Source organism: Staurois parvus, unplaced genomic scaffold (genome assembly GCF_062004578.1).
Source record: "Staurois parvus isolate SC_StPar_1 unplaced genomic scaffold, SC_StPar_1.0 ptg000233l, whole genome shotgun sequence".
Taxonomy (NCBI): Eukaryota; Metazoa; Chordata; class Amphibia; order Anura; family Ranidae; genus Staurois; species Staurois parvus.
In genome coordinates, this window is record NW_028318029.1 from 995990 (window position 1) to 1019315 (window position 23326).

The following is a 23326-nucleotide window of genomic DNA, read 5'->3' on the forward strand; positions in this document are numbered from 1 at the left end:
TATGTAGTGCTCACAAAATATGACCAACCACAATCATGACTTTTAAAATGTTATTTGTGGTAATTTAAAACAAAACAAAACCCTCATAGTGAACATTAAATTATGTGTTACCACCACAGATGGTAGGTGATCTATTAGGGATAATTTTAGTGCTAGTAAAGTAAACCTGTTTGCTTTGAAATTTAAGTAATGTGCAGAAGTTCCCATTTCTCTGCAGATGACTGGCTGTTTGAGGTGAACATAGGCTCACTTTACCAAGAGTAACAACAATCAACCTCATTATCATTTGTCCCTGACTTAATGGGAACAGTTTCTAACCAGGCTCTTTACAAATGCATTGAATTTTATTCACATATGCCAAAATGTTTACTGTAGCAAAAAAACTAATTACTCTCTCAAAAGAACATTTTATGCTTTCTCTGTAAACTGTTTGTCTAGTTAGTCATAATGCATATTCAAGGTATTACCTTAATGGTCAGACTTCATACAGGGAAAATATTGATCTGATTGAAGTAGACAGTATCTTCTCTTTCCATGCAATTACTGTTGTATTTCACTTTTATAATGGTTCCCTGCACTCAGAGCTTAACTAAATGTTTAGCAAGAAAACTGAAGTTTATTTTAGTCTATCTCAGTAGTTTTAAAGGAACCATATGAATGTGTCCAGGAGAAAAAAACAGTTCATGTTGCCAACAGCATCATACCAAGTAAATATTTTCATGTTTCTAACGTAGGTAGAAACTGAAAGAGGGATCTTTTTTCTGTGGAAACATAAAAAGTTCATCTTTCAGAAATGTTCTAATGTGCTTTGGAACAGTACATGCCCATTTCAGACAAGTATGACAATATAACAAAGACAATGTGCACTGATATAGATGAAGGCCCACTCTAGAGGGGAAAATACTTTTAAATCTGGTTAAGCACTAGTGAGACCATAACTATTTTCTTCACTGGTCTGTTTGGCAGAGATAACTACCTCCTAAAAGTCGGTAAAGTAGTTCTAAAGGCAAACTTTTTTTTGCCTTAATGCAGTTACAATGCATATTCAAGGTTTTACCTTCATGCTGCATTAAGGTAAAAAACCTTTCAATGTCAGCTCCCCCTAGCCCCCTCTTAAATACTTACCTGAGCCTGATCTAGATCCAGCACTGTGATCAAGAGCAGCAGTGCTGCTATCTCTCCCAACAGAACATGGAGGCAGGAGTGGGAGCCATTGGCTGCTGCTGTCTATCATATCCTGTGAGCAGAGAGCAGGGCTGAGCTTGGCTGTGTGTGTCAATAGATGTACACAGCCCTGCTCAAGATTGATCCTATATGTCTGCCCCCATAGCAAGCACTTCTTTGGAGGCAGACACAGAAGAGGAGGAGTCTGGAGTGCCTGGGGGGCCCAAGAGGAGGAGGTTCTGGGCCATTCTGTGCAATACCAATGCAAAGAGCAGGTAAGTATACCATATTTGTTATTTTAGGCAAAATATAAATAGCTTTACAACCACTTTGATGACCAGAGACTTATGTAGAACACACATATTTCTATACTTTCAAATACTCTATACCCATTATTCAATGCATATTTAGATGTATACTTTTGTAAGACTGAGAAATGATATGGCCTTGTACTGTTTTCCAATGTTTAATTTAAAAAAGTATTGTAAAATTATTGAAACAGAAGAATAAGTGAAATCACCCTGTAAAACTAGGAGCATCATGTGTTCAATAGTACTCACCTTCCTCCACCTCCTATGCCTGCTCTTCATTCACCTCTTAATGAACAGGCCTGACATGATTGGACAGCACCAGACCTTTGTGAACATCTTGGTCCATCTGCTCATGTTCACTGTACTCCCGTTGGTTGGAGACAACAAGTGACACACCTAGGGTATCTCTTTTGGCCACTGCAGACTGCCATTAAACAGACATGATGTAGGACTACCTACACCTTGCTGCCTCCAGGAATGCAAAGCTGCTGTGGCCAGATATCTGTTCCCTGCAGTGGCACAGTACAGATTGAATCACAATCCCCTCTGTTGACTTAAAGGATTCTGAGCCTGGTACATTAGGGCTGGCTGTACCTCCTTATCAGCAGCCATGGATGCTAATAAAGGAGGAGGACAAATCTGTAAGCACATGTGAATACCTCCCAAATTTTTGAGATGGGAACAAGGGACACCTATTAGTTAAAGTATGTAGGCATAGAATACACCCCTTGCCATGCCCCCTTAAAGGAGAATTATTTTTTTTTAAAAATGATTAAAAAAACCCACAAGTGTTTTTTTTTACCACTACTTTTCCTTTATACTGGCTTTTGACATTTACAAATGCAGAAATTTAGAAGTTATATGAAATGTTTAGCACTGGGAAACACTTTTTGAAAGATAAAAAGTGCATTTTATAGACAGCTATATAGATCATACCAAAATGAGGGGCATATGAAGAGGAAAGAGGGACAGAGGGACTTTTTTCCAAATCAGGGACAGTTGGGAGCTATGCATGTGTGGGTGTCACACTAGTAATGTACATTAAGTCCACTGAAAGCCTAAAGAAAAAAAAAATATCTTATTATTAGTATGGATTACCTGTTTAAGCTTTTTTAAATCTTCATCGAGCTCCAAATTGTCCAAGATAACTGCTACAAACAAGCTCAGCAAAATCTGTTGAAGAAAAAAATGCAAAAAAAAAAAAGATTTATTTTAATTTCTACATATCAGAAACGTATATTATTCTAGTATAGTATTATTCATAGGCATTCTGAAATCAATTGTTGCAATAGTGACTTATTCCTTCCTGAGACATGTATGCATAGCCCTAATGAAGCAGAGAAAATCATCACTGCAGGCAATCTTTTTCAGATAGATGAACTCACCAAATGCTCTGCATCCACGAATATCTTTATTACATGTGGAAAGGTTCAGGCAAACAATATATGCAGTAATAAAAGTGCCACGCTTATAAATACCAAAATATTAAAAAGTGCAAATCTGTGAAAACTGATATAAAAACAAATATAGTACAAACAGAAAATACCCATAGAAAAAGTCCACCAGATAAAGTGCAAATCCAGTGCCGTTCTCATGGAAAGAAATGGAATAAGTTCCTCCAAATTAGTGTGAATCAGAGCAAAACGCTTTCACCAATCCACCACTATGCATGTGAGTACACCCTTACCAGATGATAAGACCATCGGTTAGGGTATGGTCATACAAGCTGCAAAACAATCCACGCTTTGGATACGTATCTTGAATGACAGGGTTCCTCCCAAAGTAGCATCTCAAGGATATCAATAAACGTAAGTAGAAACAACAGGGACTCTCAGTGTATGTGTGCAAAGCAATATTGTGGCACCTAAAAAATCATATATATGTGTAAATCATATATAAACCAAGTATTGGTAGTATCTGCCTTTGACAGGCAGTGGTAGCAGCTGCCCCTAAATAGTGAATAAACACTTAATGTACCCAATCGTGAATAGATAGGCGCTTACGTAATACAACATATCAAATAATATTAAAGTGCTCTCCCAACGCCTTATGGGTGATAAATTGGTATAGGATATCTTAAAGTCCAAAAAAATGTAGAAATATAGAGTGTAAATAACAGTCCCATATTAGGGTATCCCAAAGTTCTAAGAAATTTATTTTCCACCACGTGCGTGAAACAGATGAATTCTCCACTCTCCGGAAATTATTTATCCCCTGTTATGGTGGTCAAATAATGCTCTATGATAAAGCAATATATGGATTGCCAACTACAGGCTCTCATGAGATGGACCTCCTGATTTCCTTTCTGTGAATGGCACTCCAAGGAACAGAGCATATAGACCCCTAGATAGATGGTCACATGACCCTGGGCAAATGAATATTGAATGGATTCCCAATTCTAGGCTCTTCACAAGATAGATCTCCAAGTACCCTTTAAGATAGATAATGCTCCAGATAGCAGCAATTTGGAGCAGTTACAGGCATTTGCTGTTCTTCAGAAGTGGTTTGTTCACTTCTATTTCCCTCTTGTGACTCTTGATTTGACCTTCCCTCCTGTGAGAAGCTCTCCACTCCAGGTTCAAAGTAGGAGTTAATAGCTCCTGAGCAGTTAGTCTCTGCCGGTTGGCATTCTGCTTCCCCTCAGAGCTGCTATTCTCTATTTCTCAAATAAATATATATATATTTATTACTGTACAGTGTACTAATGACACTGGCTTGGAAGGAGTTAACATGAAGGGGTAATCAAAGGGTTAACTGTGCCTAATATGTGTAATATGTGCTGCTTTTACTTACAGATCTAGCTGTTCTGCATACAGAGCCCTGTGTGATTGTAAACACAGGGCTCTGTACTGTGATTGGCTACAGTCGATCAGCAGGTTTCAGCCTTAAATCATTGGCTGGGACCTGCTGACAAAATACCACCAGTAGCCAGTGACAGTGAGGGTTAGCAGTGTACACCTAAACTGTAACAGGCTGGATGACATACATGTATGTGACCTAGCCTGCTTGTGCCGACCGCGTGCAGTAAATGTACTGTGGGTGGGTGGGAAGTTTTTAAAAGACCAAGCTTTGCAACAAAATGGCAGTTAGAGGGTTGAGACAAACTACATACTGGTGCTTACAATGATCCATGTAAGTAAAAACTTAATCCCCCCCCACAAAAAAAATTAAATTAAAAAGTTGTTTACAAAGTGTTAGCTGGAATTTGGCTTTGTTTTGTTAGTCAAATCCATGTAAAGCTCCTAATGCATCTAAAACTATCCTCTCCGTAGACTGACAATGCTGCTGTCCAGGGATGTTTCTGTTGCTCCTCCATCCAGAGTGCGAGACATGCTAAATGTGTCACTAGAAGGATCACCAAGTAAAAATAAAGGAAAATAAAAAAAAAAGAAAACTAATATAGTCACCATATTTAAGGATTAGTAAACTGCAATCATTTTATTTTGTTTTTTTGGGCTTAATACTGCTTTATCTTATGCCCAATACGCAAAGAATAAACACATATGCAATTACGATGCCAATATAATTCTGCAGTGAAATGAACTGGTATATGTTTAGCACAGGTTTTTTCCACTTGTGCATATTATTATCATTTCAAACATGCACTTGCTTCATTCAGTGCCTGTTTACATACAGTTAAGTCCATATATATTTAGACACAGGTACAATTTTAGATTTGTTGCAAGTATTTACCAAAACATATTCAATCTATAGTTATATAATGGAAAGGTTTAATTTGAGGGTATGTACATCCAAATTGGAGGAAGGGTTTAGGAATTACAGCTCTTAAGAGTAGCCATCCCACCTTTTTCAAGGGATCAAAAGTAATTGGACAATTGAATCAAAAGCTGTTTCATGGCCAGGTGTGGGCTACTCCTTTATTTCTTCATCAAATAAGCTGGTAAAAGGTCTGGAGTTGATTCTTAGTGTGGTATTTGCATTTGGAATCTATTGCTGTGAACCTACATCATGAGTTCAAAGAAGCTGTCCATGCAAGTGAAACAGGCCATTGTAAGGCTTCAAAAATAAAACAAATCCATCAGAGGAGCAGCAACATTAGCAGTGGCCAAATCAACAGTTTGGTACATTCTGAGGAAAGAAGAATGAACTGGTAAGCTCAGCAACATAAAAAGCCATGGACTAGGATTGACTACCTTTTCATCTCCCAGTCCCTGCTTCCAGAGGTGTTTCGCGCCTCTATAGCTGCTCAAACTATCTCTGATCATGCACCAGTTACTCTGGTTTTGCGGCTGGGATCAGTGAGAACCAAACCGTGGTCATGCTGGCTCAATGCCTCGCTGTTGAAAGAGGGCTACATTTTAGATGACCTTACCCATTCCCTGACTGACCGTCAGAGTTGAAAAAGGAGCGTCTGGCTTTTCTTCGGAGTCAACTGGAGGTGGTGGCTGCTTTGGAGTGCACTCATAAGAAGTCCTTGGCACAGGCGGAGGTGGGGGAACTTCGGATTAAGCGGAGCAAATTGGCAGAACTGCTTCTGCATGATACTAAATCCAAATTGCAGCAGCTTCACCAGTTGTTCTATGAAAATGGCAATAAGCCGGATAGGTTGTTGGCATGTTTCCTGCGTGAACTCTCTTTCAGAAGTTACATTCCTTTTATTGAAAAGGGGCAGAGACAGCGTGGTTATTCTTCACCAGAAATACCTCAAGCTTTCTGCTCTTTCTATTCGAAGCTCTATAATTTGCATGCTCCGTTGACATCCAAACAACTCAAAATCCGTTGTGGGCAAATTGGGGAGTATTTAACGACCTCTGGTCTTCCTACGATCTCTGCGGAAGTGACCAAATGTCTGAGTGCTCCAATTTCTCCCAATGAGTTCTTTGGCGCAATTAAGTCACTTAAACTTTAGAAAGCCGTGGTTCCTGATGGTTTCACGGGGGAGTATTATAGAGCTTTTGCTTCTATTTTGGCGCCCAGATTTGTGGCGACCTTTAATTCTCTTCTTGAAGGTAACTCCTTGCCCCCGGATTCGTTGAGGGCGCATATCACGGTCATTTCGAAGGAGGGGAAGGATCCCTCTCAGTGTCAGAATTATAGGCCCATTTCCCTTTTAAATGCAGATCTAAAGATATTTACCAAGATTCTTTCCATCCGATTGCTGCCTTTCCTCCAGGAGCTAGTCCATCCTGACCAAGTGGGCTTTATGCCATGCAAGGAAGCCAAAGACAATACTACTAGGGTCTTGAACGTTATTCATTGGGCCCATTCTCGCAAGCTTCCCCTGTGCCTGCTCTCCGTGGATGCTGAGAAGGCCTTTGACAGGGTGGATTGGCTTTTCTTGAAGGAGGCGCTATGACATATAGGTGTGGGGCCGGGATTCCTGCCTTGGATTAATGCCATCTATTCTCACCCTTCGGGTGCTGTCAGTACCAATGAGGCCAACTCTGCGTATTTCTCCCTGTCCAACGGGACTCGCCAGGGTTGTCCTTTGTTGCCAATGATCTTTATCTTGACTTTGAAGCCCCTTCTGCGTCACGTGCATTTGAACCACAGTGTTTAGGGGGTTCTCATGGGCAGGATGGAGCATAGGGTGGCAGCATTTGCTGATGACCTTTTGTTTTTTGTGGGGGCCCCCGAGGTTACATTGTGCAATCTTTTAGAAGAGCTGTCTCACTATGTGGCTCTGTCTAATTTCAAAATCAATAGCCACAAGTTAGAGTTCTTGAATGTTACCGTGCCTGAGGGTAGATTTCGGGCTGTTTGTGCCTCCTTTCCCTTTCTGGTGGCCGTCTCCTCGCTGTCATACCTGGGGATCAAGATTACCTGTACTCTGGATCAGTTGTTTCAAGCCAATTACCTTACTGCTCTGGCGGCTGTTACAGCGGATCTGCGAAAATGGAATGATCTTGCCCAGTCTTGGATGGGGAGGAATGCCATACTTAAAATGAATGTTATGCCCCAGCTTCTATATCTCTTCCAGATGCTCCCAATTGCAGTCCCCCTGGCGTTTCTGAGGAAGGAAAGGGGTGTATTTCTGTGTTTCATATGGGCTAAGTCTCCCCCACGAATTTCTCATTCCTATTTGTCGTTGTCTAAGGGCCATGGAGGGATGGCTTTCCTGGACCCAGTTAGGTACTATCAAGCCATTCATTTGGCTAGAATTCTTTCGTGGTGTAGGGATGGGGGTCTTCGGCAATGGGTGGAGATGGAGCAGTGTGCAGTGGATGCTCCTTTTCAGTGTCTCCTCTGGTTGGAATCCCACAAACTCTCGGCTCTTTAGTCTCATCCTTTGTTGAGCGCCTCCTTGGGGGTTGCACATGGTTGTGTGGGGGGCCGACTTGTCCGATCCACAATATCCTGCTTGTATCCAATTCTGGGTAACCCTTGCTTTCTGCTAGGGATCTTGGATGGGAGATTTCAGTCTCAATTGGAGGGCAGCTCTTTCCGCCTTCGTGACTTTATGACCAGGCCCTGGCTGAAGTCTCTGATGGAAATAGGGAAGATGTTTATTTCTCCCTTGGATAGTTGTAGGTTACAAAAACTCGTCCATTTCTCATGTTCCTTGACTCATAAGGCAGTTAACCTGGGTCCTAGTACTCCCTTTGAGGATCTTTGCGTAACTTCCGAGCCTACCTCACATGCTATCTCGTTTACAAGTTGCTCAGCCGTCCAGATGACATGTTTGTCCCACCATTTCTTCTCAAATGGGAGGAGGAGTTGCACAGGACATTTTCGTCCTGAACAGAGAGACCACATCTTGTATTTTGCCTACCGTTGCTCCGTCTCCAGTAAATATCAGGAATTGAGGTTTAAACTGCTTACCCAGTGGTATAGGGTTGCTCCTGCATAAGGATCTTCCCTGAGGCCCTGAAGGTTTGTTGGCGCTGTAAGGAGGAGGATGGCTCGCTCTTACATATTTTTTGGTCTTGTAGGAAATTGAGTGCCTTTTGGGCACAGGTGAGGGCTCTGATTCGGCGCCTGACTGGGTTTGACCTGGGGGATGACCCTGCTGGTTATCTGTTGCTCCACTCTGATCTCTCTAGGAAACTTTTTAAGCGCTCTTTGTTGGTGCACTTGCTCAATGCTGCTCAGGCCTGTATTCCGGCTCTCTGGAAACAGGATGCTCCCCCTTCTATTTCTCTGTGGTTATCCAGGGTAGAGGACATTCACTCAATGGAAAGTATCATGGCGGTGGTCTGGGGTCAGGAGGCCCAGTTTTGCCAGAAATGGATTCATTGGTCTCTCTTTACTTGCTCAAGTGATTATGCTGCCTTGCTGCGATCAGTGGCTTGAAGTCCCTTCCCCGTTCTCCTTTTACACCACCCTTGCTCCTTCTCTTCACCCCCTTCCTTTTTTTTTATATTTCCTTTTCTTTTTCTCTCTCTCTCCCTACCTTTTTCTCTGTCTTGGATGCTACTGCTATTTGTTTATGTCAATAGACTGATCTGTTTGCACTACCTTTCGGACCAGTGTGCTCTACTTTGCTGTTTTTGAAACTCATAATTTGAATCTCTATGTAATTGGACAGTACCTGGTTTGTTGTCTTATCTGCTGGCATCCACTAATGCGTCCTATTTTTGCATATGTTTGTACTCTAAAAAAGCTGTTTAAATAAAGAATGTTAAAAAAAAAGGCATGGGCATCCACAAAAGGCAACAGTGGTAAATGATCGCAGGATTCTCTCTATGGTAAAGAAAAACCCATTCACAACATCCAGACAAGTGAAGGACACTCTCCAGTAGGTGGACATATCATTGTCAAAGTCTACAATCAAGAGAAGACTTCACGAAAGCAAATACAGAGGGTTCACCACAAGGTGCAAACCATTCATAAGCCTGAAGAATAGAAAAGCCAGATTAGACTTTGCCAAAAAACATCTAAAAATGCCAGACCAGTTCTGGAAAAGCATTCTTTGGATGGATGAAACTAAGATTAATCTGTACCAGAACGAAGGGAAGAAAAAAGTGTGGCGAAGGCTTGGAACAGCTCATGATCCAAAGCACACAATATCGTCTGTAAAACATGGCAAAGAACCGGAAAACTTTAATACTCCTGAGAGTAGGCCCAAAAAGGTTAGTAGACTGCAGTTATGTTTTGGCCCTCATAGGATGCACTCGCCTTGCTGCTCTCACAAGACTGGGGTAGTCTAGAGGCACTGCAACAATAAACAAACAGAGGGTGCACTGCAATATATAAAATGGTAAGAATTATACTCACAAAATGGACTAAAGTACATGTTCATCTCATGAAAGCAGCACAATACAATCCACAAAATATCATGACGTGACAGAACGATGGACTCTCAACAGGCTGATGCGTTTTAAAGGACTTATCCTCTTCCTTAGAGCCCACCTCAGAGCTCCTAGGTGGGCTCTGAGGAAGAAGATAAGTCCTTGAAATGCATCAGCCTGTTGAGATTCTATCATTCTGTCATGTCATGATGCTTTTGAGCTTTTGAAGGAAAAGAAGTGGAATATTCTGCAATGGAAGTGTCAATCATCTGATCTCAACCCAATTGAGCATGCATTTCACTTGCTGAAGGCAAAACTAAAGGCCGAAAGACCCACAAACAAAGAACAACTGAAGACAGCTGCAGTTAGAGTCTGGCAAAGCATCAGAAAGGAGCACACCCAATCTTTGGTAATGTCCATGGGTTCCAGACTTCAGGCAGTCATTGCCAGTAAAGGATTCTCAACAAAATTGTGAAGGAAGCGTGAGCAGGACAGAACACACATGGAGGATGATAAACACACAAAGCTTTATTGAAATATGGGAGATACTCAATCAGGGTAGGAAGGTAGCGTCCGGGTACCCAAAAAAAGGGAAAGAGAGGGGCGGAGCCCAAAACAGTTATAATCCGGCCCACGATAGGGATTCACGAATAGTCCAGGCAGGGCAAATAGGGGGATTCATGGATAGTCCAGGCAGGGCAAATAGGGGGATTCACGGATAGTCCAAGCAGGGCAAATGGGGAGGTTCACAGACAGTCCAGGCAAGGAGGGAGGGGGGGTATGGACACTCACAGTTCTGGTAGGGGTCACCTCTGGCACACACAGCTGGCAGCAGGCAACGATACTCCTTGGCACACAGCGGGTAACAGCCGAGTATTCCTGGGCGCACACACAGCAGGCAGGTAGTGCCACTCCGGGGCACACAGCGGGTAACAGCCGAGTAGTCTTGGGCACACACACAGCAGGCAGGCAGCGTTATTCCTGGGCACACAGCGGGTAGCAGGCAGAGTACTTCTGGGCACACACAGCAGGCAGCAACAGGTCTTCAGAGGGTTATGTGTCTTGGCCGGAGCTTCAAAACCACACAGGCATTATGGGACTACTAGTCCCAGCCATGCACAAAGCAACAGCACAGTTCCATGCATCTCGTAGTAGGCTCAGCTAGGAGTGACTGACTTCCTCTCTCTCAAGCTCTCCCATTCATCCAGAGACCACATGTCCCCTTCAATTGTCCCCACCCCCCAAATTCCTGCTAAGAACTGGCCTGGACTGGTCTTCACAGCCACACAAGGCCATGCTGTCTTTGTTCCCTGCTGAGATCCATCCCATCCCCCCCCCCCCCCACGGGGCACAGAAACTCCAAACAACATTAAAAAAAAGAATATTTCTGCTGTCCGTCACAAAAATATTAAAAATGAAAATTTTATTTATGATTATATTCATTTGTCCAATTACATTAAAGCTAAAATTAAATTAATTGTTAAATTAATTAAAGCTTAAAGTCTACACTTCAAATTCATTTGGATTGTTTCATTTTAATTTATTCTGGTGGCATACAGAGCCAAAAGTATGCAAATTGTGCCTGTGTCCAAATATATATGGACCTAGCTGTACATGCAGATTGGATATGGTTTGAACCGCATCCAATCCGCATGACATGTGAAATAACAGTGCTTCCTATGGTGCCTGTTCACATATGTCCAGTGCACTGCCGATGTAGATTCAGTGCAGTTTAAAAAAAAGAGTCCTGTACTATTTCTGAGCAGTGTGGTCTAGTTCAGGTGCGGATTACAGGCTATTGACTTCTATGGGATCTGTTTCTAAACCAAACATGTGCAAACAGGATAGAATCCTGGACTGATCCTGTCCTGAACCTGATATAAACCTGACCTGAACTGCTGAACAGTTACTGTGTCAATTAGCTGTGAAACCTGAGATTCAATCTGCACCACACATGGATGAATCAGCACTCAGTTAAAAAAAAAATCTTAATACTTTTTCAGTTTTTACCTCCTTTCCATCAAAACTGTTGCTTTCTGCCCACAGTTACTACCTCTGTTCTTTATTTTATTCACTCCACAGAAACCAACATGGCTTTTTTAGGGTAGGCACACACTGGTAATAAAAAATTGTTTTCAATGCACCGCTTGTGGCTGCAATTTGTTTACAGTTGCCTCATAAACAACATCAATGTAGAGAACATCCAACTCCATGATGGCTGCAGGTGTGCTTTACACAGTTTAACAGGAACAGGAATTTAGGATATTTAAGAGATTCTGTATATAATTTATGCTTATAAAGTTTATTGTAGCCTCCCTAGCAGTATGATCATGTCAATATTTCTGTGCTCAAAGTGGTACATTTTTTTGCATGGAAATATGTCATTTTTTATTGGAGGCCTGTAATTTTTAGGAATAACTCACTGAAATCTGTCCGAACAAGAGTCTAGTAAACATCCCAGGTATGTTAAAATTTGAAACACGAAATCATAAATTATAATTTAATAAATAATCATAAAAAATAATAATATAATAATAATAAATTTATTTCAATAATATAATCAAACCAAAAACACTGAAATCTGAAATAGAGCGCCAAGTTCGCACATCACTGAGCAAAGTCGCAAAATCGTTTTCAGTGTCTGATGACGAATTTCCCCACCAATCATTATCACTCAACTCTGCAAGTGGTTTTAATTTACTATCGCTGATATTTAGCTGGTCTAAAACCGCTTTTGACCTAAAGGGACACTTTTTGGACACCATGGACATTTCTCAGTTTCCAGGCAGAAAGAACTGTAAAAATGCAGGCAGGGCACAGGACAAAGCAGTAGTGACAAAATGTATGTAAAATGCTTTGATACAGTAATGTTTTACTGTGTGATTTTAGTGTATTTAGTGAATGTCACTTTTTGACATTTTTAAATTTCCTGCCAGTTACGTCCCCCATACGTCCCAATGTCGCAGGGAATGGAACCCAGAAGACAGATGCTGGCATTGGCCGGAGGACATGGCCGGGGATGCTGCAGGAGGGACATTGCGGGAGCAAAGGACAAGGTAAGTGCAGAACGGATCACTGGAGAAGCACTGCAGGGTAATCCCAATGTCAACACCGCCTGGCGGTACCTCTAGTGCTCCACAGGACAGGACTCCCCAGGGCGCGGGGTCTAAGTCCCAGTCTGCTTGTTCACCAGGGCCCCTGATGGTGGGGATGGACTTGGAGCAGACAGTGACCAGGTCGCGGCCCCTGAGTACACCCGCCTGTGGTAGAGGGATCCGCCAGAGGTATATACTGGTAGAGAGCCTGCCGTGAAGAGGCGGATAGGCCTGAGCAGCAGTGACCAGATCCATATAGGATGGATGGATGGCAGGGTAGTGTAGCGTAGTCAGACAGGCCGGGTTGGTAACAGCGGGGATAGCACGGTACAAAGCAGCAGACAAAGAGTAGTCAGGTCACACGGCGGGTTCAGTAACAGGAGGTCAGATAAATAGGGATATCCAGGAGAGTAGTCAAACGAGCCAGGGGTCAGAGCAGGAGATAGTCAGCAAGGTCAGGATCAAGCAGGGTCGGCAACAAATCAATCAGCAGGAAACACACGAGCAGGAACAGGATAGGAAGACCATACGGCAACCAGTGTCTGTGCAGGGCTGGTTTAAATAGTGCGCCCTGCACTGTCATTGGTGCCAAGCGCGCGTCCGCGACCACGAGTGTGCATGCGCAGCCACCGCCGCAGCTGCCCAGGTCCTAGCGCCTGCCGATTAGAGCGCATTGGCGTTCTGCGCATGCGCAGACCCTTGTGCCGCTGTGACTGCTGACACCCAAGTGTAGCTCGGGGTTACCGCTTGTGATGCTGAAACTTTAACCCAAGTTACACTCGGGAATACCGCCAGGGGGGTTAAGGAGACCACAAATTATGTCAGCATAAACAATCATTGCTTAAAAATGTATTTCACTGATTTCCATAAAGATGATGGCACTCAACCTCAAACAGTGGGGAAGCAGGTAGAAAGTCTCTGGGCCTAAGGGGGCATGTCATAATGGTAATAAACAATACAGTTTTGACTTAGGTGGAGAATAACACACCCTACAGATCAGGCAGCTTGGCTACAGTAGTACATATGTGTTTATCTATAGATAGACTAAAGCTTCTCTTTACTCAAGTGTATTATGTTGCTCTCCTTCCATTCACCAGTATATAGTGGTCTATTGTATACTTATCCTATGTTTCAGCTATCAACGGTTTACTGTAGGCAGGTTAGCAAATGTGATTGCTGAATGTTTGGTTTGATTGTATTGCACTTTGCATATTGATTTTGCTTTTAAAGCAAAAAAGGTCTTTGTGTGAAAATTGTCCACAAAAAAGAACTGTTATGCCACTTGTGAAGCATAATGTTCTCCACAGATTACAGTAGAATAATACGTTGGATGAGAATATAGATATAATTATACACATAAAATACAGCATTAAATAAAGGCAAATTACATTTTCTTCACTATACTATATTAAATTGATATGTTGATGCTGTTTTTACACTAAGACAAACAGACTCATCATAATTAAGCATTCTATGCCTTTAGGCATCATCAGTTGTTTTTTGGGTAATAACAGTTGCCTGCCCACATATATTCAATAGTTTGAAGATGCTTTGCTATTATTTCTGCAGCACTTGTTAGCATAATTATTGTTTCTAATTATAATTTTACTTTTTTACTAAATATTCTGCTATATAGAGCTTGTTATCCTCCGTGAGGGTCTTTAGCCTCACTTTTTCTCTCTAAGTGATTAAACGGGAGTAAAACACAATAATAGTTTACCCTTGTTTTTACTTTTAAAGTTAGGTATATTGGTGTACATTAATTGTTGCTATTCATAAATGCTCTTTTGCCCTGCCATTTTATTTAATTTTGAGCTGTTGTTCCAATTCATTACCTATGCAAAATAATCTGTAATTCATAATCTGTAAAGTTAGGGGTGCTCTTAGTAATGCTACTTATAAAGGAGCAGAGTTGGCTGTATGAATTTTGCGCTTAATGACTAGGGGTGGAAAAACACTTTACTGGCATAACTAAGTTGTGTGCTCCATTAGACATTAACGTTACCAAAACTAGCCTGGGGAAACAGGGGTATTTGTTCTCTAGGTCAGCGTAAAAGATGTTGGATTGATGGCCCTGGGTGGAAATACTTCACTATTTCAACATTGATCAGCACCAGTCCTGCAGCCAATGTCCCCAAGAAAGTAAAATGAAAATATTGAAATTATTAAAAGTCCAACAGTGTATCTTCTTCCACCAAAATGTAACACTGATGTGCCTCCAGTGATCACCACTTCTTTCCTCAATTCAGTAAATAGTGCAATAAAACCTATTCCAAGAGAAGAGGGTTCATAAACAGATTCTTGCAATAAAACACATCATTCACGACTTGAAAACAATGACTGCTATGTAAACACACTGAAGCTGCAAGCTCCTTGGTTTTACTACACTATTGAAAAGCTTTTTTCTTCACATTATATATGATATACCTACCTTATATGAGACAAATTGGGTGTGGGATGGTGCCTGGCAATCTGGAGTTACATCGGTTGGATGCTGTTCTGAACCATTTTGGATGAATATATTTGAGATTTGTATGATTGAATATATAAGCTAGTGCTGATATTTGTTTGGTTATTTACACGGTTTGCCAATCAATTTGGTGGGCTGATATTTGGTTATTTGTAAAAACTGGGGTAGGTGTGTCATTTAGCAGTTGACTAAGTTGCAAAAATTAAGACTTTTGGGGGGGAGGGATTTACAACATGGTTTTATTATTTATGTATAAGACTATGTAAATAAGCTAAAATAAATAAGCAGCTTAAAGACTCCAAAGAAGGTGAACCAGAAGTTGTGCAAGACATGTTCCCCTATCATGATGCATTGGGATCATTTGAAAACTGCTCCACATCTCTGCAGTGGATGATCAAAAGTCAAAAGACTGACCCCTTAATTGGTACTCTAAAGATGGACATAAGTGCCAAAGATCAACAGATGTTGAGTAGAGCTCTATTTACAAAGTGTGATCAGTTGCTAAGAGACGGGGAAAATGTTAATATAGACAAAGGACTGCTCTATAGTGTTGTATTAAAGTATGACCATCTTGGGAGAGGACATCTAGTTCTATATTTTTTCCAAAAGATGTTTTTCAGAAATTTGCTTGATCACCATGGTCATCCAGTACCTAGTTCAAAATCATTTCTACCGGCCCAAGATGGCCCAGGATGAAAGGTACTGTGATTATGTAGTGTATACATTGCCTCAGATGCTTACAGAGGATAGCCCTGCCTGTTTGAGCTGCTCCAATGGAGCACTCTCAGAGTTTGGGCATTATAGATTTAGTCTGTATAGATTTTTTCTGCATTAACAATGATTCAAGAGGAATTGGAGTGCACTGCTAGTAACCAATTACTTTACTCAATACACCCAAGCATTTCCTACCAAGGATTAAACGGCCTTCTCCACATGTTGTACTCAGATCAGGGCAATGATTTTGAGAGTAAGGTAATTAAGGACATACTTTAGCTGCTGAACAGTCACAAAAGGCAAACTACCTTTTATCACCCTGAAGGTGATGCTCTCCCTGAGAGATTCAACAGGACCTTGCATTATATACTAGGTACTCTACAGGCTGACAACAAGCCTACTTGGAGCCTCAGGGTTGAAGCCATGATCCATGACTATAACAGCACCAGACATGAGAGTTGTCACAATCAGAGGATAAGACCACCTGGGACTGTAAACTCAAGATCTAGTGGGACAGTGGAAATCCCTGAACAGGTATACCCAGGTACCAGTCCTTCGCAGATGTGATCACACGCAAATGGTCTGAGTCGCAGGATCTAAGGAGCAACCCGTTCTTCACCACAGTCACTGGAGGTGTGGATTAGTGGCCACCCCCAGGTTGTGGCTCTCCAACACACCTGTGCAGGCACAGTACAACCAAATAGCACGCTAGAAGTTCCCAGGGTAAACACAAGATACTGGAAACCAAGGTAACCTACTGCAGCAAACTAGGAAGGGATGGCAGGGGAGAGGACGCAGGGAACAAGCAGGAGAGGGAAGGATGCTAGTCAATAGTGCAGGGAGAGAGAATCAGCAAGCTGGAAAGCACTACAGGGCACACAACAATATTAACAGGAACTGAAGGGATACACAGACAGAAATCAAAGGGAATATAATTGCACAGCCATAGGGAAAACACTGAAAATGAAGATCGGATCAAACAACACACAGAATCTGGGAATACTCAAGGGAACACCACAGGAGTCAGAGGGGTCTGGCTTCTATGTGAAGACATGTTGCTCTAACACTAACACACAGGCGCAAAGGCTTAATAATACCTAGGTTCAGGATGGATAGGCAGGAACCTGAACAGCTCGGACAGGAGGCAAAACCTGGCACTGGATCGATGTGCACAGAAGCGTGACATTACCCACCCTTCTACAGGACCTCCTCTACTGCCAGGGTTCGGGTTTCAAGAGAAAGCGACGGTGGAATCTTTTACCAGTCGAGGAGCAGAAACATCAGCAGCTGGAACCCAGGATCTTTTCTCAGGGCCAATGCCCTTCCAATCAATCAGTTATTGGAGATTACCACGGGAAACTAGCATCCAAGCTTTGATTAACTTCATATTCTTGAGAAGAATTGATAGGAGGAGGAGTTGTCAGCATTGAGGAACATGAAAACCTATTCAAAATCAATGGCTTTAGTAGAAATACATGAAAGGAATTGTGAATCTTAAGATAAGAGGGTAAACTGAGTTTATAGCAAGCCGGATTTATCCTAGCAGAGATGACATAAGGTCCAATATAACAAGCGGCAAACTTCATGGACGGAACTTTTAGGTGGATAATCTTAGTAGCCAACCAAACCCTGTCCCCAAGAAGGACGAGGGATGCTTCAGTGGTGTTGGTCAGCAAATTTTTTGTATCTGTCAACTGCCTGCCGAAGTAGGGTCCGGACTTGGGACCAAATCTGATTCATACTCTTCTGCATAGCATCCAAGGCAGGGATCTCAGGCGTACAGGGTATCGGCAGAGGAAGGCATGAGTGTTTACCAAAAACTATGAAAAACGGAGATTCCTGGGTGCTGGCATTAAGATAATTATTGTGAGTGAATTCTGCCCAAGGCAGAAGGGCAATCCAGTCATCTTGGTGGGCTGAGACAAAAGCCTGCAGAACTGCTCCAAGGGCTGGTTGGTTCTTCAAACTGCCCATTGGACTGTGGATAGTAGGCCAAAGAAAATTGCAGTGATACTTCCAAGGACTTACAAAGAGACTTCCAGAATCTGGAAGTAAATTGAACTCCACGATGACGAACTATATCTAAAGGATAAGTTCACTTTTCATAACATGTTACATGTATTTCAGGGTGTAACATATAACATGTTATGAATACACTGGCCCATGCTCTCTCCCCTCGCTATCTGTCCAAGTTTAAAAAAAACTGGCCTTGCAGGGCTCTGCCTTCCAGGCCGTGTCACTCATTCACAGTTTTCTTTGAATGAGAAACTACAAGTCCCAACAGCCTTAGAGGCTGTCAGCTTGTAGTTCTCAATGAACTACATCAGCACTGTGGAGCACCATGGTAGCTTATGGATTCTTTCTGCCAGTATATTTGCTTGCTCGTACATCCCGTACAGGCAAGCAGAAAGACAGATCAGCAGGAGACCTGCATGGCACCAAAGATCTGCTGATCGCTGGTGCAATGGTTTCCAGGCTCCTGCAAACAAAAATAATAAATGCAAATTTTTGTTACCTTCAAAAAAATTAAAAAATTTTATTTTTGGTAAAAGGTGAACTTATTCTTTAAAGGCATCCTGTGGAGTCTAAAAATCTCATTCTGCTGCAGATGGTAGTGAAGAAAGAGGTACAAAGTGTGCCATTTTAGAAAATTGATCTACCACAACCCACACTGCAGTACAGTCTTTGGGCGAGGGAAGGTCGGTTATATAGTCCATAGCAATGTGGCACCACAGCTCCTCATGGGTAGGCAATGGGAGAAGAGGTCCAGCAGAAGCTTGATTAGGAGACTAGATATGGGCACAGACCGGACAGACTTTCACATAGTCCTTGATATTCTTGCAGAGGTCTGGCCACCAATAGAGACAAGAGAAACGTTAGGGTCCTGTGAATATCCAGATGTCTAGAGAGCTTGGATTCATGTACCCAACTTAACAGTTTCATCCTAGAATTTGCTGGCACTAAAGTTTTCCCTGGTGGGATAGAGTCCTGAACCGAGGTGACAGCATTAACTCAGGTGAGAGGAATTATAAATTCTGGTTCTCAGGAGGTCTCAGAATCCTATGAGTCAAAGAAGCATGATAGCACATCCGCTCTGAAGTTGGCCTTCCCCCACTTCGATGGAGAAGGGCTTGGAGACATCAGGCCTCAAGAGAGCAGGGCTAGAGAGGAAAGCATGCTTTAAGGCACAGAAGGCAAGTGGAAGTGGGAAAGTGCAGCTTAACAGTAATAGCTAGACGTGGACTTGAGAGGCAAGAATTATGGTCTAGCATACCCCCCTTTAGGTAAACTAGCCTTGGAAGTTTCCCAGCCACTATGGGCACTGTTTCAAGAAATGTCCCTTTTGTCTGCAGTAGATGCACAGTCCCTGAGTCCGACAACGATTCCTTTCCTCAAAGGATAGGCGTGAATGGCCCAGTTGCATAGGCTCTTCTTGAGAGGAGGGAGAGGAGTTGTTGGAAGGTGCTAAGGGGTGTTGGCTTCTTGACTGTGATCTAAATCCTTGTGACATACGTTTCTCTCCCCTATAGTTATTATCTTGCATGCACAGTGCCAGATAGCTAGATCTGTGCTACTGTATGTGTGTAGAGATCTGCATCCAGTATTAGTAGGTGAATCTGTTTATTGTAATAGAGTTTATATGCAGTTCCTCAATAATCAGCACAGGATAGAGCCAAGTTAGGCATACAATGGCTATTTCTGGTAGATAGAGGTCCAACTGCATGACAGATTAGAAACTAATAGAGACTAAGATGTAGGGTAGATAAGATGACTGAGTTCCAATGCCGCATAACGGTTTCTGCTGGTGAAAACCTTTGTAGTAGGCTAGCTGGACATCTCCCTATCAATACTGATCTTGTCTTCAGGATTCCAACACAAAGACAGATGCCGTATTATGATCATCCTCAGGGACCCCTGCAACTGAACTTTGCTGCAACATTCATCTGGAGGTATCATTATTAATAACTATTTATACTTGTGCATATGTGAACAAATCCACCAGGACTCTTGTTGGGCCCGTTGCTGATAATACTGGTTTGTACATTATATAAAGGTTGTATTATTTTCAATAATCACTGATTAGATTACTGGTTAATTACACAGAAAGGAAACCCCTTCGATTTGGTACACAGAGACCCTGTCCTGGGTGGAGACACTGCCAACTTATTATCAAACCCATTCCTCCATTTAGCAAAGGTTCTAGTTATCTCACTTATGTTTAGCATATTGTCCTGTTTGTGGAGTGTCATTTCTCAACCCCCCCCCCTTAAAAGAGGGCTACACATGTTAAGTCAGTTTTTTTGGGAACAGCTTTCAGAGTTTGGTTCCTCTTTAAGGCTGCACTTATGAAAAAGAGGTGTTAAGAGAGAAACTCTCCCCTAACATTTAACCCCTGAAAGGTTAAGCCTGACACTAACCACACCCAATTAGTAAACTAAACATATTTCCAGGATAGAAAGTGGGGTGAAATCTCTCCAGTGGGGATTCAGGCAATAAAAATCTGACTCGCATTCTAACCGTTCGCAACTTTACTATAAAAGTACATTTATAGCTGTGTATGTTTCAGTTGTACAGATTTACCCACACTTCATGCCAAGTTGTCAGTTCCCCAGCAGGAACACAGAGAGCCAGAGTTTTGAACCTTTCGCTGTGCTACATAAAATGAAAAGTTTAAGCTAGAGTTAAGACTTTAGTGTTTTTCTTGTGTTTTTAGAATTGTCATGCAGTCTATTCAGTATTAGAATGGTAAATGCATTTTTTAGAAGCCACCAGAAACTGTTTTTGTTACTAGACTACACATGGGATAAGAACAGGTTTATAAAATTAGGCAATTACATAGTCTAAATAGAAAATTATCTGCACACACATGCACATGTAGACTCACCTCACTAAACAATATCAATCAACTCTGTATAAAACCACAGAAACAATAAGACAATGAAACCGGTAAGTCCACAAAATAGTGCAATCTTCGAATTGGAGGATGACACAGGGACACAGGGAAAATCTTCAACTAAAAATCTGGTAAACACACAGAGAGGGAGCAGCTAAGTGCAGAATTAGGTACCTTTAGTCAAAGCAAGAAAATTGTGAAAAACAAATGGCCAGTCTCAAAAGTGATGATGTTAAGCACATATCAAAGAAACTGCTTGTATTAATGCACTCTTCCATTCCACTGAAGCCTGGGGCAGCAGATGTAGTGAAGTTGGCAAAGCCTTACCTCCTGAAATTTGCTCTGACAGTTAGTCAGACAGTCACATCACCAGGCTCCCCTTTACTCAGCTATATCAAGTCTGTATTTGTCAGGGCTGTCCTCAGGCATAAAAGCTTTGCCGGATTCACTACATCTGTGGCCACAGGCTCCAGTGGAATGGAGGAGCACCTTGATACATTAATAATGTTCATTTTCTTTGATATGTGTTTAACATCATCACTTTTGTTAGTAGGCATTTTTTACAATTTTATTGTTTTGATTATCAGTTTTGGCAAGATTTTGATGAAATCATCAATCCTTTAACAGTTTCTTTGATATGAGCTTGACATCGTCACTTTTGTGAGTGGGCATTTTTTTTACAATTTTCTTACTTTGAATAAAGATACCTAATGCTGCACTTAGGTGTTCCCTCTGTCTGTGTGTGTATCTGACAGGCAGTCTAAATAACTTTATACCTATTGAGGTAAGAACAAGATATCAGTTTCGGCAAGATTTTGATAAAACCAAATAATTTTGATTACATTCACTAGTTGCCCTTCATCATTATGAACCAAAAAACAGTCCTGGTACCTAATGAATTCTACTTCTACTGTATTTGTGATTAGGTTCAATCGACTCGCATGGCAGAAACACGTATTGCCCCAATAGAGTATGCTCTGCAATTATGGACAAGCCATACTGATAAAAGTGGATAAATCAAGACCTTGTTTTGGCATAACTCCCTTTCAGGAGCATAAAAATAGTAGAATATTACTGAGAACATGGAGTATAGCTAAAACAGATTACAATATTGCTTTATTTATTTATTATTTATTGAGAGGGTACATCAAAACAATGGACCTGACAGGGCAGTTTTTATGTATAGGAATAATGAACTTTTTGTTCCTCAAGATTTTTAACCTAGAAAAATGTTCCTGTACTCAGAACTGTGTGGCTTTTAAAGCAATTTTCCAACCACCTGCACAACTTAAAAACATTGCAATAAGGCAGTATTTAAGAAAATAACATCCTAAAAATGATGAAGACATAACCAGTTTGGCAGTTAAGCTTTAAACCACCCACCATTTTTTGACAGCTGAGTGGGAGTAATTATATAGCAAATTGTTGTTAAACGAGTAACCTAGCTCTAATGCCGAAGCATAAACTGAGAAAGATCTTCTGAAATCTCATAATGATAATGTTCTGTTTTAAAAACCAGCATCACATAGCAATATATCCGTTTCCCACAGGGAAAAATTTGACATAAAATTGGGCCTACCTTATGCATACTGAATGGTGTTTGACAGATTTGTGTTTTTATATAGTATAAAAAAAACTACATGCACAAAGAAACACACATTTTTTTTTTAATGCTGTATGACATTTTTATTCAGCAATTTCTCAGTAAAACAGCAGCATATTTTGGTTCTGGTGAAATTTAAAGGCTTGTTAACTAATTTATTGGCATACGGGACACGGGTGTGCTTTCTTTTGCAATTTGGATATCCAAACATATTTAGCCATGAGGAGTCTGAAGTCATGTCAGAGTATTCCTACAAATAGTGGAGAGTCTACACAATTATTGCTGGCACAATGCTAAGTTTCTCAAATTGTACACTTGTGTAATGTGCAGGGTTTGACAATTATATGATTTGTGAATAGTTTTTAAATTTAACAAATGAAGATGTCAGATTTATCAAAGAAGGTGAATATACCACTGGTTAAGAAAATGGCATAAGGTTCAGGATGCCCTACACTTTAACAAATTTGCTTTAAAAATAAATAATTAAGGCTGTTTCTCAGAACATAAAAAGTATATAGGTCAGGACTTATATCTAGGACTCAAAATTTGAGTTGAGTACTTGCAGAGAGTACCCATAAGCCTGCTTCCAATTATTGGTGGTTAATAGAGATGGTAATGCCAGCTTGCAGAATCTTATCCTACTGTTATTCCATATAATTATGGTAATGCACCCAGCCACACCTTGACAAAAACATATACCAATTATATCACTTTAACACTCCAGCCGTACGCAAAAAGGGTATGCGTAGTAAATAAAATTTTATAAAATGTAATCAACCACTGGATTCGAATAGTATGAAATTTAAATGGAAGAAAGAGTACACTACAAAGTAAAACAATTATATTCCTTTAAATAACTGCACTTCAATATTTAGCAACTATT

At 41.3% G+C, this 23326-nt stretch overlaps 1 protein-coding gene across 2 annotated transcripts in view; it reads right to left on the reverse strand.

Moving 5' to 3' along the window:
* The window catches only part of NALCN (sodium leak channel, non-selective), a 694063-nt gene that overhangs the window by 246272 nt on the left and 424465 nt on the right, over positions 1-23326 (reverse strand). For both annotated transcript variants that reach the window (XM_089679951.1, XM_089679950.1), the window contains one exon: positions 2574-2648. In XM_089679951.1, coding sequence (XP_089536077.1) covers positions 2574-2648 — 75 coding nt within the window. The remainder of the gene's footprint in view (positions 1-2573; positions 2649-23326) is intronic.